This window comes from Vulpes vulpes, chromosome 11 (genome assembly GCF_048418805.1).
Source record: "Vulpes vulpes isolate BD-2025 chromosome 11, VulVul3, whole genome shotgun sequence".
NCBI lineage: Eukaryota > Metazoa > Chordata > Mammalia > Carnivora > Canidae > Vulpes > Vulpes vulpes.
Window position 1 is genome coordinate 14,668,395 of NC_132790.1, and position 14,194 is coordinate 14,682,588.

General features: G+C 52.4%; 1 protein-coding gene across 1 annotated transcript in view; it reads left to right on the forward strand.

The window, feature by feature from the left end:
• Positions 1–403: 403 nt before the first annotated feature.
• Positions 404–14,194, forward strand: part of DKK3 (dickkopf WNT signaling pathway inhibitor 3) — a 43,225-nt gene continuing 29,434 nt past the window's right edge. The window contains exons 1-4 of the mRNA XM_072725659.1: positions 404–529; positions 788–1,023; positions 8,575–8,709; positions 11,745–11,828. Of these exons, the coding sequence (XP_072581760.1) occupies positions 811–1,023; positions 8,575–8,709; positions 11,745–11,828 (432 nt within the window). The 5' untranslated portion in view covers positions 404–529; positions 788–810. The remainder of the gene's footprint in view (positions 530–787; positions 1,024–8,574; positions 8,710–11,744; positions 11,829–14,194) is intronic.

Here is a 14,194-nt window from a genome sequence, read left to right on the forward strand (position 1 = left end):
TTCCTGTTCTGGGCACTCACACGCTTAAAAACATCGCTAGGAAACTGCGCGGCCCTGGGGGGCAGGGGGCCCGCGTCCCGCAGCACCTGCCCGCAGGCCCCGGCCCCGGCCCCGCTCTCCCCTCCGTCCTCGCCCGGGCCCGCGGGGCGCCCGCAGCTCAGGGGCCTCGGCCGGACCCGGCAGGTCGGCAGGTCGGCAGGTCGGCAGGGTCGCGAGGAGCGGAGCTGGGGCCCCGGGCTGCCGGCTCTCAGCCACCGGCCCTGCGCCCGGGGGGGGGGCGGGTCCTGGGCGCGTCCTGGCCGCGGCGGGGCGACCACCAGGCGGAGGCGGCGGCCGAGGCTCGCGGGGGGGCGGCCCGGGGCGCGGGCGGCCGCCGGCCAATGGCGAGGGAGCGGGCGGGGCGCGCTGCGGGTCTCCGGCCCCGGCGCCGCATCCCCGCGCTCCCCTCCCGCGCCGCTCCCGTGTGGTGCGCGCAGCCCGCGGCGGCGTCCCCGGCGAGGCCCGGCAGCTCCAGCCCGCGCACGGCTCGGTCCGCTGGGGAGGGGGGCGCGCGGGGCCGGGGGGCGCGCGGGGGGCAGGGGCCGGGCTCGAACCCGGGGCGGCGCGGGGTGAGCGGGCGCCACGGGCGTGGGGGACTAGGCTCGGCGGCTGCGGGGAGGGGCCGCCCGGGGGCGGGGAGGAGGGGCGCGGGGGCCTCGGGCTGGTGCCCTGGGGGTGCGGGGGAGAGGGGCGGGGCGGGGCGGGGCGGGGCGGGCGGCGGGCGCGCTCTGACCGGTTCCCCACGCAGGCGGCGGCGGGCGCAGAGCGGAGATGCGGCGGCTCGGGGGCACCCTGCTGTGCCTGCTGCTGGCGGCGGCGGTCCCCACGGCCCCCGCGCCGGCCCCCACGGCGCCCGCGGCTCCCCCCGAGGCCGGCCCGGCTCTCAGCTACCCGCAGGAGGAGGCCACCCTCAACGAGATGTTCCGCGAGGTTGAGGAGCTGATGGAGGACACGCAGCACAAACTGCGCAGCGCGGTGGAGGAGGTGGGTGCGCCCTGCCGGGGGGCCGCGGGGCCGGGGGTGCAGCGGGGCCGGGGGAGCGCCCTGCCGGGGGGGGGGGTGGGCAGCGGGGCCGGGGGAGCGCCCTGCTGGGAGGGGGGGGGCGAGGGGAGCGCCCTGCTAGGGGACCGGGGGAGCACCCTGCTGAGGGGCCGGGGGAGTGCTCTGCTGGGGAGCCGGGGAGCGCCCTGCTGGGGGGCACGGGGAGCACCCCGCTAGCGGGCGGGGGGGGGGAGCGCCCTGCTGGGGGGCCGGGAAAGCGCCCTGCAGGGGGGCAGCCGGGCCGGGGGGAGCGCTCCGCGCCGTAGGGGGGGGTGGGGGCACTCTGGGTTCGGCGAGGAGCCGGCAGCAGATTCGCAGCGATGCGGCGGCGGCGGCGCAGGGTGAGCTCAACGCCCACCTCCGACTGCCTGCCCCACGGTCGGGATCTGAGCCCGCTCGCCGGGAGCCTGCGGCTGGACTCAGGCAGGGGCACCGGGCACCACCTGTGCGCAGGCTGCCGGCCACCACCCCGCAGCTGCCTTCCAGTGTGCAGTTGTCCCCCGCCCCCCGGTCGTAAGCGGAGGCTGGCGCGGGCCGGTATCCCAGCGCCGGGGTTTTGCAGAGAGGCCAGGGAAGCCCCAGGGATCTCAAGTTCTAGCTTGTACGTTGGGCTTTGAGCCTGTGCCATCCTCCCAAGACGCAGTTCGGAGGCCGGGTGGGGACAAAAAGCCCGGAAAGCTTTGCTGCTGGTCTGTCTGGGCTTCCCCAAATGCACGTGAGGCCAAGAAGGAAAATCAGAATCCTCAATCCCGGCCTGTGAATTTTCAGATGGGGGAGGGGCGGACAGTGGGAAGGGCGGCCCACCTCCACCCCAGGGGTGCTTTGGAGTCAGTCCTGAGCTCAGAGTTCTCCTCGGCCAGCCGCTGACCAGCAGGGTGACATCGGACCTCGATTTCCTGATAGAATTAAATGCCCTGATATGTGTGGGCACCTGGCGTATAGTAGGTGGGCAATATACATAAGCTGTTACTATCAGGTACCACCTACCTTGGCAAAGCTTGGCCTGGCTTCTTCCTTCCATCACCTCCCAGGTCCCCGCACTGTGGGGGGCATCCTCTAGGGTGAGCACCTAGGTGTTGTCAGGGCTGCCTGGGCAGGAGGTGCCGCTGGCCTACCTGGCCCAGCCCAGGTGTCAGGAGCTGTCCCTGGTGGCTGGGGTTGGTGGGCATGGTCACTGTCGGGTCTGGCTCCGGCTGCAGCCTGTCTTTGGGGAGAAGCCAGCGTCCTAGTGAAGGAGTCAGCAGGAGACCAGATGTCCAGGCTGCAGGGCGAGGCGTCTTCTCACCCCTGCTTCTTCTCCACATTCCATTGGGACAGAGCCTTAAATGCTAGCTCTGGTCTACCAGGAAAGGCTGCTTTCTCCCCACAACCTATGTCCTTTGGGGGTATTTCCCTCTCCCAACCACAGCAGTCAGCCTGGTGGAGTATACAGTGAAGGGGACCCTGGACTGGGAGGCAGTTGTGTGGGAAGCTGTCCTGAACATCCGCTGGACAGGCCAGATTCCAAAACCCAGGGACAGACATTCTGCTTCCTGTGAAAGCAAAAGGATCATGACATGGAATAATTAAAAGGGAATAGGAATCAGATGGGCCCCTGTATTTCTTAACTCTACCCCTTCCTATTAAATGGAGCTCATGATCCTTCTGGTGCCAGGGCAGGTCATCTGCTTTCCTTATCTGGGCTCCAAGGATTTTCCCTCCAGCACATGGATTTTGGGTGAGACTGTTGAGGTCAATGCCATGTTTTTATTTTGTGTGAATTTGTTTGTGCAGCGTGGTCTTCTGATGGTAGCTCTTGCTTGAAGGAGACAGGGGAGCAGCAGGGGCCTTGCTAGTCTCTTCACTGATCAGAGCAGTTTGGGACCAGAGGGACCTGAGTGGCATATCTATTCTGTGGAAGTTGTCCTCATTGGCTCTGCCAGGGTCCCAGCTAGGCTTGTGAAGATGGACTGGTTGAAAGTTTGCCACCAGTAGAGTTACTGGCTGCTACCTCTGTCCTGCTCAGGGGTCACTCCCCAAAGAGTATCCTCAACGGCAGCGGGGACAGGTTGAGAGAGGCTGAACCCCTGCGTGTTAGGAGAACAGGCCGTGGGGATCAACCTTCCTTTATCTGACCCTAGCTCTACTACGTGGTAGGATCCAAGACTTGTCCCTCCTCCCCCGTTTAGGATAAGGGGTGATTTAAATGAGATGATGCAAGTAAAGCAAGATATCTGACCATCTAAAATGGGGTAAGAAAAATTGTGTAATGTAAATCATCCCTTGAGGTTGTTGTCAGGATTATGGGAGATCCTTGGTTCTCGATGACTCATGGCCACTCATGGTCATTATTATTATCATCTCAATAGTCCCATCCTGATGACGACAAAGAACCACCAGTATCTGGTATATGATAGGCTCTCAAGAGATTGTGGCTATTGATATTAATTTTTTAAAAAGAGACTGTCAGGAAGCCCCTTATGTCTCATAAACACAGGATAGTAGCTATTTATTTGTTGTCTGGGGAAAGGACCAGGTCAGATGAATTAGTTATTTACAGAGCTGCATCATGAATCTGCTTTCAAGTAACTTCCTGACATTTTAAATATTCCAGCTGACTCAAGCTGTTGATTGCTCCTAGGGGAAAGATGAAACTCTGCTTGTAGGATCATTGTTGGGAGAGACAAATGTCCAAATGGTTCAATCGAGGGTGTTCCCATTTTCCTGTCTTAATATTCTGTGTTGCTGACGAATGTGTTTTGAGGATAACAACCACTTTCTACCCCTCCCCAGTGAGCAGGGGGAAGGGAAGGGGATTGTGATATCTATAACTGACGTATTCTAGAATGTTCTTAATCACCTCACCTATTCCTAGGAAGAACCCCAATACCAAGCTTTGATTTATCTCTCCGATTTTTCCTATTGTACTCCTTTAACAGACCCACGGAGTCAACCAACTATAAATGCCATTTTTTATAACATGCGCATTCCTCCTCTATGAAACAACTGCTTTTGCCTCAGGCTTCAGTTTCTCTTGCTAGTGGCAGTAATAGTTGTGGTTGAAATTTCCATTGTAAACTGTACTTTGAGTTCGTGGTGCCATTGGAGGACTATTAGCTCATTCTATCGAAATAACCACTGGTTGAGAGGGAGAAGCCTTTATAAAAAAAGACTATCTGCTCACCCCAAAGCAAACTCTAGATTTGGTAACTCGTCAATTATTTGAAAGCCAAACTTCAGATTCAGGTTCCAGTGGGAATTTTTAAAATGCGAAAACATCCCCTTCTGCTTCTGGACGGCCTCTTTTTCTCCTACTCTTTTCCAGCTGCATCTTTTCTATCACTGAACATGCCAAGATCTCTCACTTAAAAAATATTTTCTTTGAAGTCCTTTTTGTGTTCACCCTGTCTCCTATCTTAGCTCCATTCCACTTCTCCATTTTGTTGGCGAATTCTTCAGACGTGTAGTATCTGCTGTCTGCTCTTCCCACCTCTACCCGAACATTCCCTAGCACGCTAGCTTCTCCTAAAACTGCTTTCTTTAAGGTCTCTAAACCTTAGCTTTCTTGTTTGTGTAGTGGAGATGGCCCCACTTGGCTGAGTGGATGTAAGAATTATGGATCGCGAGATCCAGGTGCGTGTCACAGCACCTGCCCACCCAAGCACAGATGTAGTAACACACAGCGACCTTCAGAATGCTGTCCTGTGGTATCTTGCCCAAGGTCACATAGCTGCTTCTTGGCCGACCTGGGATTGCCCCCGCCTTACCTAACTCCAGAACCCAGGCACTTCCTGCCGTGCTGCCCTGTGACATGCTGCCCTATGACATGCCACAGGCAACTTTTGCCTCACCTTGTGGCTAACTCGCAGTAGCTTGACCCACCTAGACTTACTTGTAACCTCTGCTGCCTTAGCAGGCCTCTCCCCAGGTATAACTTCCTACTCCCGCCCCTCACTCTGGCCAGTTCCCTCACTCCCCTCTTTGTCTTCTCCAGAACATATATTATCTACCAACCAGTCTTTAGAACTTGTTACAACTTCCCGTGGCCTGGAGAGAGATTTTCTCCTGGGTAAGTGGCGGGAGGGACTGCCTCTTCATTTGAGCTCTTTGATACCTGGGGTTGCACCTGCAGAAATTCTAATTCAGCAGGTCTCAGAAGGGATCTGTGTGTGTGTGTGTGTGTGTGTGTGTGTGTGTGTGTGTGACTATATAGTCACAAATCTCCTGGTTATAGATCTATGATATCGATGTTAGAGTTTCAGACGTGACTCCGATGCACTCTCCTCACCATGTCAACACCCTCTGCTTTATAGAACTGCTCCTGCATCTGCCCGCCAGTCCCTCTCTAATTCATCATCCACCATGTTCTCTCACGCCCAGCATGGACCCTGTGCCCTGGCCTACGGCGTACCCCGTTCTCGTCCAGGCTGCCACAGCTTTGGCCTCCCCTGTGCTCCTTTCTGGTCAAATCCTACTCATCCTTAGAAATCAGCTCAATCATGCCTCTTCCTCCTGGAGACCTTTCTTTCTTTGAGCCCCTGGCTTGCTTCTAGAAACCATCATAATCACCCTCAAACTGGTTTAGTTGTGGGGCTCTGCTATCTCCCCAGTAGACGCATGAGCTACTCAGGCAGGACAGAAGTACATACTGGACAAGGCCCAGAATTTGGAGTCAGACTGACCTGAGTTCTATCTGAGCTTTGCCTCTTGTTAACAACGTGATGACCGTAGAGGTCCCTTCACTTCTCTCCAGCTCGTTCTCTTCATCTGCAGAATGAGGGCCCCAACACTGTCCTTGTGGGAGTGCTTGAATATCCAAGGAGCCATGGAAGATAATGGTGCGATGGCGCAGGCATAGCTGATGCCCAAACATGGCGGTTGTTGGGGTGATGATGATCGTGATGGATAATGGTGGTGATGATGGTGGTGATGGTGGTGGTGGTAATGATGATGATGGTGATGATGGTGAAGCCAGTGATCGAGTCTCAGACATCTCAGCAACCCTCTCAGGGTCAAACACAGCAATAACTGACTCAAGTTCTTGTTTGATCATTTGAGCTTTTGGGAGTACCAGACTCTCTCCACTTCTGGTTCAGTGTTTTTGTGCTGCACTGAGGCATGGCAGTTCTGTCCCCATATCCAGCCCAGCTCGGTAAATCTAGCTGGGAGAGACAGGAAAAGAGGTGTCTCATTTAGTACATAAGGGAATAGAAGATAGTGATTTTTTTAAAAATAGAATCTTTTTGAGGATTAGTTTTAAGAAGTAAAAATAGCCCAGTTTGGAAAACTGCCAGCCAGCAACTAGAACTTCTCTTTGTGTCTCGTTTTAAATTCCTCGAGAGAGTATCTGATTGGCTCAGCTAGCCCATGATGTGGCCTCTCTTTGAGTGCAGTCAGCTGTGACCCGGTCACACTGTCCACTGCCCCCTTGGGGTGGGGCACAGTGGTAAATGCACGAGGGGAAATTGGGTATAGATTCAGGTTGATCGATAAATGTGGTAGAGATGTCATGGAGGCTCCTGACACTGGAAGATTTGAGAGTAGCAGCCTCAGGAACCTGGCACCAAACAAGAGCCAGGAGGAGGGTGGGTCCTGGGAACAAGTCAGCTGACCCGCTGTACCCAAGAGGTGGGGTGGGGAAGGAGACATATCTGTGGCCCTACCTAGATCAGGTAAGGGACTGTCTTGGGGGGCTGTTTGGGTCTTACCACCCCCACCCCCACCACCAGATTCTGCCACAACAAAGGTTTAGGAGCAAATAATTTATTTGGTAAGTGATCCCAGAAACACCGGGAGGAAGTGGGGAAATAAGATGGGAGAGAAGAGAGGGAATAAAGGCTGCACTGATGAGCAGGTTAGTGGCCGGTGCTGCTGGGGTTCAGTCCCACTGGGTCCTCGGAGAGAGACTGCCCCTTTGAGGGGAGAGGAAGCTGGGGTACTTGCCCCACAGCCCATCCCTCACTGATGGAAGATGGTTCCTGGGGCGTTAGCTCCCCAGCATCTGGGCCAGCTGAGCCCACTGAGCAGCCAGAGAGTGCTCTCAGAGGCAGAGCTGCCCGTGGGTGCGTGAGGCAGGTGAATGCAGGTGCGTGCAGGTGACTTCCAGGTTAGGTCACAGGGAGATGGACAGGTCGCCAACAGCAGGTGTACAGGGCCGAGACCGTTCCACGGAAGCTTGCTCAGATACCAACTCTGCCCTTGCCCTTCCCTGACAGTCTTTTGTTTTCTTTCTTATGTGTCTTGTGGATATGCCACAGTGAATTTAAAAATTTTTAATTTGGGCAGCCCCGGTGGCTCAGCGGTTTAGCAGCACCTTCAGCCCGGGGTGTGATCCTGGAGACCCAGGATCAAGTCCCACGTTGAGTTCCCTGCATGGAGCCTACTTCTCTCTCTCTCTCTCTCTCTGCCATGAATAAATAAATAAAATCTTTAAAAAAAATAAAAATAAAAAATAAAAATTTTTAATTCTAGTGAGCATAGTGTTATGTTAGTTTTAGGCATACAATACAGTGATGCAACAATTCTGCGCATTACTCAGTGCTCATCATAATAGGTGTCCTCTTATTCCCCTTCACCTGTTTCCCTCATCCTCCCCCCCCTGCCCCCGTGGTGACCACCAGTTTGTTCTCTAGGATTAGGAGACTGTTTTCTTGTCTCTTTTTTTCTTTGCTCATTTGTTTCTTAAATTCCACATATGAGTGATAGATTCTCTGGTATTTGTCTTTCTCTGTCTGACTTATTTCCCTTAGCATTATACCCTCTGGGTCCACCCAGGTTTTTGTAAATGGCAAGATTTCATTCTTTTTGCGGCCGAATAATACTCTATTGTATATATGCACCACATCTTCTTTATCCATTCTTCTATTGATGGGCACTCGGGCTGCTTCCATAGTTTGGCTATTGTAAATAATGCTGCGGTAAGCATAGCAGTCCATATATCTTCAAATTAGTGTTTTTGTGTTCTTTGGGTGAATACCCAGTTCGTGTGATTACTGGATCGTATGGTAGTTCTATTTTTAATTTTTGAGGAACCTCCATACCGTTTCCCACAGTGGCTGCACCAGTTTGCATTCCCACCAACGGTGCAGGAGGGTTCCTTTTCCCCCACATCCTCACCAGCACTTGTCGTTTCTTGTGTTTTTGCTTTTAGCCATTCTGACAGGAGCGAGTTGATGTCTCGTTGTGGTTTTGACTTGCATTTCCCGGATGATGAGTGATGTCTTTCACCAATAGTTTTGGGAAATTATCCAGTCTCCCTGAGCCTTACTCTCCTTATTTATAAAATGGGTGCATTCACGCCCACCTCCTAGGGAGGCTATGAGATTTAAGTCTCTGATACATGTAAAACATTTAGTACAATATCTTATCCTCGTGGACGTGCAGTTAGCGGTGCCTCTTACCACTACCATTATTTGTAATTGCGGAAGAGGAAAAGAGAAGTGGTTCTTTATTTCTAATGGACTGATTTATATCCAGAGAAAACCGGTTTGCTCATTAAGTTCGTTGATTTAATAGATGGAAGCCGAAGAAGCCGCTGCTAAGACATCAGAAGTGAACCTGGCAAACTTACCTTCCAGCTATCACAATGAGACCAACACGGAAACCAGGGTTGGAAATAATACCATCCATGTGCACCGAGAAATTCACAAGGTAAGGGGGGTCACGGCCAGCATATCCTCCCCTCTGTAGCACCCTGTCCCATCAGAGAACTAAGGCCACAAGCCAAAAATACAAGTGAGTTTGATAAAATACATAGAGGGAAGGGGATCCCTGAATGGCTCAGAGGTTTAGCACCGGCCTTCAGCCCAGGGCATGATCCTGGAGTCCCGGGATCGAGTCCCGCATCAGGCTCCCTTCATGGAGCCTGCTTCTCCCTCTGCCTGTGTCTCTACCTCTCTCTCTGTCTCTCATGAATGAATAAATAAATAAATAAATCTTTAAAAACAACAACAACAACAACAACCAGAGGGAACGAGGGAGCTATTTAAGAGGGATCATTGTGTATCAAACCAAAATTGCTTTTGTATTTAGGTAATAAATTTAACTCTAGGCTGCCTGCCAGCCCGGTTGCAAAGGAATGGCCATGGGGTGGAGGGGGGGTTATCATTTGATAAAAAGGTGCAAACAAGTGTCTAGAGATAATACTTCTCTAGTATTGAATTCAAGGAATTTATCTCATAGGTTTTAATGTGTATTTTAGTAGAGAATGGAAATAGAGCCCATGGTGGTGAATAGATCTCCCCTGCTTCCTTTGGAGGAACTCGATTGTGATATACTCTACATCTTTGGAAGGGAAAGCCTCTGTTGTCATAAGATTGAACGTTTGTTTGCTGGTTATCCATTCAGTCTTCTGTAGCAGAGTTTTTTCCAGCCTGCCACATGTCTAATTGTCTCTTGGTTTGATATCTGGCATGATGGGCAAGCAGGTCCATTGCCCACCTGACTTGAGGAAGAAAACGTCGCAAATGCAGAGGCACCTGGCATTAACCTGCCCTGGCATGAGATGTGTCTTGCATAACTTAGGCAGGACTGGGAGGACAAACCTTGTGAGCCTGGTTTCTCTTGAAAAGAGTCTGGTGTGCACAGAGTGAGGGTCATTGGTAGAGGCTGTCGAGTTGATGTACTGTTGTGCACATCAAGGAACTTGACCTCGGATCTCATTCCAACTCATATGTGCAAGGCTCAATGGCTCTCACGAGAGTCTCACTTTTTGTTCAAATGCCCAGGTCATGACTTGGTTGAAACAATAGTGTTTCTGTGTCATGGAGCATAAACAGGTCAATTTTTATGGGCCATCGCCTTGACTGTATGTAGCCTTTGTGTGGCTTTTCTCCCACTGCAGACTGATGCGCCCAGCTTCAGGATGTACCCCCATCACCACCCCACCCCCAGATAAATGAATGAGTCACCTGCTGAACAGAATCCTTTAGCATCGCTCATCTGAGCGCTGGAGAATGTTTCCAAAGGTCACTTTTATTTTTGTCGAAACCAATATTAAGTCGTTCTCTTTGACAATAATTAGCTAATAGGTTTGGCTCTTCTTAAGGTTGCTTCTTGTAGATGTTGGAATATGCAAGCATGAGTCCTCCCAGTAACTAGTGTGATCTTGAAAAATTATTTAAATGTACATCCCTCACTATCCATATATATGAAATAGGGACATCAATACGTACATGACAGTGGCATGAGAGTCCAATAATCTAAAGTACATAAGAGCTCATTATAAACTACAAAGTGCTTGCAGCAGCAAGTTGTTCTTATACTCGTTTCTTTCCATAAAGTTATGTTATTGGCACTGTGCAGCAGCTCTCCAGTAGGTTCCAGGGAGCGCCTGTCCTGTGCAGTGCTTCATTAAAGAGAGGCTGGGTTGTGGTTAAGCATATTCTGGAAACATCTTACTTATTTCTTCTCTTAGAGATAGAAAAAAGCACTTGAGTATAATGAAGGCTCTTAGAAGTCCTGCAACCCATACCTGCACTATAGGACTGCACAGTTTAAAAAACACATATACCATCAGTTAATTCAGCAAAAATCTGGCTGAGAGGAAGAAGACACTGCCTCTTTGCTGGGGAGAGGATTTACTTACTTAAAAGTATTAAAGTTTGTTTATGAAGACATGATCCTTATCTCTGCAGAACTGGGATTTGGTCCATTATGACAAAATGGCTGAGTTCCCACTCTGTTCTGGACACAGCTTCCTTTTAATGTTATTGCTGGCGGGAGCTCTACAATGTCCTAGAAATGAGGACATCATGAATCAGAGAAGTGACTTATTCCAGGTTACACACTAGGTGGTTGTTGGTAGCTGAGCCAAGGCTCAAAGAACACAGATCTCCTACCTGCTGGGCCGGCGTCTCTTCTGTTCTTCGTGCCCAGCACAAGCATTCCTTAGACGGGACCTCGGTCAGGGCAGGAGCAGCCCAGGGGGCACGTCAGGATGAAGAGGCTCCACTCTGAGGTACCTGCTGCTGCTGAGCAGAGTCCGATCCAGACAGCAGATAGGGGAGCCTCCCATTGTACGTAAGCACTTTCTTGGTGAAATATTTCACCAGAACCGGGAGGGGGGCAGCTGTAGCTAAAACCCGCTTGCTTCTCATGAAACATGTTGGATGAGACACCCAGACCTGTCATCATTGAAAATCAGGATGTTGACATTGAGTTTCAAGTGATGAGCCTCAAGCACAGTAAAAACAACTACTGCTGGGGGACGCCTGGGTGGCTCAGCAGTTGAGCATCCGCCGTCGGCTCAGGGCATGATCCCGGGTCCGGGGATCGAGTCCCACATCAGGCTCCCTGAGAGGAGCCTGCTTTTCCCTCTGTCTATATCTCCGCTTCTCGCTGTGTGTCTCTCATGTCTAAATAAAATAAAACCTTAAAAAAAAAACAACAACCAGCTACTGCTGAGTATTTGCTGCAGGTCAGGCTCTGTGCTGAGCGCCTTGCCCTAGCCTGCTCATCTCCCTGCAGAGCAATCCTGGGAGGTAGACTCCGTTAGGCTTCTGACTGCTGCACAGAGAGGGGGTTGCCCACCTGACGGCTGCTGCTGGAACTCAGAAAGCAAAGGGGAGTGGGCATCCTGTCCACTTTGGCAGATGCTCCTGCTTCAGAGAATGGAACCAAGAAAACATGTGGGATTTGCCCAGAATTCCTTCTGTTTCACGTTCACTGTGGTTGCTCTGCCATAGGTCACCAACAACCAGACTGGACGAACGGTCTTCTCAGAGACGGTCATCACATCTGTGGGAGATGAAGAAGGCAAAAAGAGCCACGTGAGTTGTCATCTCTCCTGGGCTCCCCCTCTTAGCTTGCAAAGGGTGACCCAGACTTCAGGCCACGGGCTGAGGGAGCTGACTCTCAATTACCTCTCCTGTCTCCTTTCTACGGAGATTCCCCGGGTCCTACATTTCCGACCAGAATGATGTGGTCTGCTAGCAGGCTGGAGCGGAATGCTCTCTGCCGCAGAAACAATAGGGAAACGAAGTTCAGTTGTCATGGGCGTGGCTCCCTTTCAGCCCCAAAAGGGAGCAAGGAAGTAGCAGGTACAATGATCGGGGGCCCTGGCAGCAAGATATGGTCCGGCCAGCCTGGACTCCCCAGAGCCAATGGTGTGGCCAGGCCTTGTATAATCCCAGCCCTGGTCAGGCAGCGTGAGAGCAAGAGAACCTTAGTTGGTGGAGCCTGGTGGCCTAAGGGAAAGGGGGTGCCATCCCGCTCCAGGCTTCACGCTCTGGTCCCCTTGTGGTGTTCCTACGACACAGTTACCTGTTGCTTTGTCCGGTGGCGGGACTGTTTTATAAGATTACAGAGTCCTAATGCTGGAAAGGGGCATCATTTCACAGAAGGAAAGCCTGGGCACAGGTCAGGAGATGACCCAGCGGAAGTCACTGGTCTCCAGACTCCCAGGCCTCAGGGACTCAGCTGTACTTGACCTTCTCAAAGAGGTGGCTGGCTTCAGATGCACACGGCTGGTGAGGCGTGGACAAGGTGACTGCTGTGTGATGTGGCCAGCAGTGAAAATGTGCGTCCTCTATGGAGACCCCAAGACCTGGTCTTTCTGTGTCCAGGTGTCTGACACAAACTTCAGCTGCAAGTTCTTATCCTCCGAGCTGCAGAAGTCGTTCCTGGCCTGCAGAGGGGGTCAAGGATTTTTTTCCTCACCCCTTTTGGCATCATCACAGAAAGAGAAGCAGGGTGCCGGTCATAGCTAGGGAGGAGGTTGTGATGTGGTGGGTAGTTGGTGGGTTCTTTTTGATTGTTTCTGGCACAGAGCTCGGACATTTACTTCAGGCTGGGGGTTGAGGGAAGAGCTTGGTTGGTCCTGTGTGATGATACGTGAGACCCACCATCCAAGGGGCCTGGGGGCGAGGTCTGCGGTGAAATGGAAAGAGCTCTAGCAGGGGGGGCTGGAAGCATGAGTTTGTCACGTGCTGGGTCATCCGGGTCACAGAAGCCTTTGAAGTGAGGGCAGGATCGATTAAGGTCAGGAGGAAAGATAGGCTAGCTTTCAAAGGTAGGAGGGAAGAGGGAAGGAAAAACAGAACAAAACAAACACCCATAGGATATGGTCTGGTACCAAGAGGGAAAAGCTTCGGAGTATTCCAGATTTAAGTCTCTGGGCCCCATGGGGCAAGGAAAGCCTCGAGCCATGGAATAGAAAGGGCAGGGGAAACAACTCTCAGGGCTATGAATTAGGGTTCATAAAAGTCTTTGTTGAAAAAGACTTTTCAACAACAACAAAAAGTCTTTGTTGTCAAGTGAAGAAAACAAACAAATGCATATTATTACACAGGGGTACATCTTTGCTCTGGGGAGCTTCTCGGAGCCCAGAGGGCAGCAAGCCTGACTATGAATAGCACACCTGCACCTGCCCCAGGCCAGGTGCACAGACGGCCTCCAACACCCACACCCATGCCTAGCCTCTTTTGGCCCCCAGGTGAGGCGATTGTGTCAGGTTTTGAGCCCTGTAGTAGGGGACTGAGGCTCCGGGACAGGTAGGCAGGGGAGAGGCAAGATCTTGCTCGGGTCAGGGAGCCGCTGACACCTGTCCATGCTGCCGCCTGGGAGTTTGCTTACTAGCTTTCCCCACTGTGCATGGTCTTGTGTGCCCATGTGTGTTCATGCTTCGGCCCCAGCTGAAAAGGCCCAGAATCTCCACACCTACACACACAGTGTCTTAGGTCCATCCTGTGATGGAGGACACGCGGTGCCTTTGTGCAGTGTGTAATCCAAACTCCCATAGCTGACGGTCTTGGGAGTGCAGGAGGGTGATGGGAAGAGATAGATCGCAGAAATCCAGTTTTTCTTGAATTCTCTTTAGGCCCTTGGGATATTAACTCATTGAGTTTCTCTGTGGGAATGAATTTCAATTTGCGTGGCTAGAAGGGAGATGTGGAGCATGTGGTGCTTGACTGGCCAGTGTCTGGCAAATCCCATGGGTCTTAAGAGACTAGACTGGAGACTTTTCAAGCCACCTGGGGAAGGGATGTCGTGTGGCAGAAATGGTGGCATGTGTACCTTACAACAGCTTCTCTCGTTGTCATTGTGGCTGGCCAAGAAGGGTCAGAGAAGCGAGGTCTAGTTTCAAGTGCCCACAGAAGTCTTCCATTCAACCCCTCTTTGGTTCCTGGTTCACCAT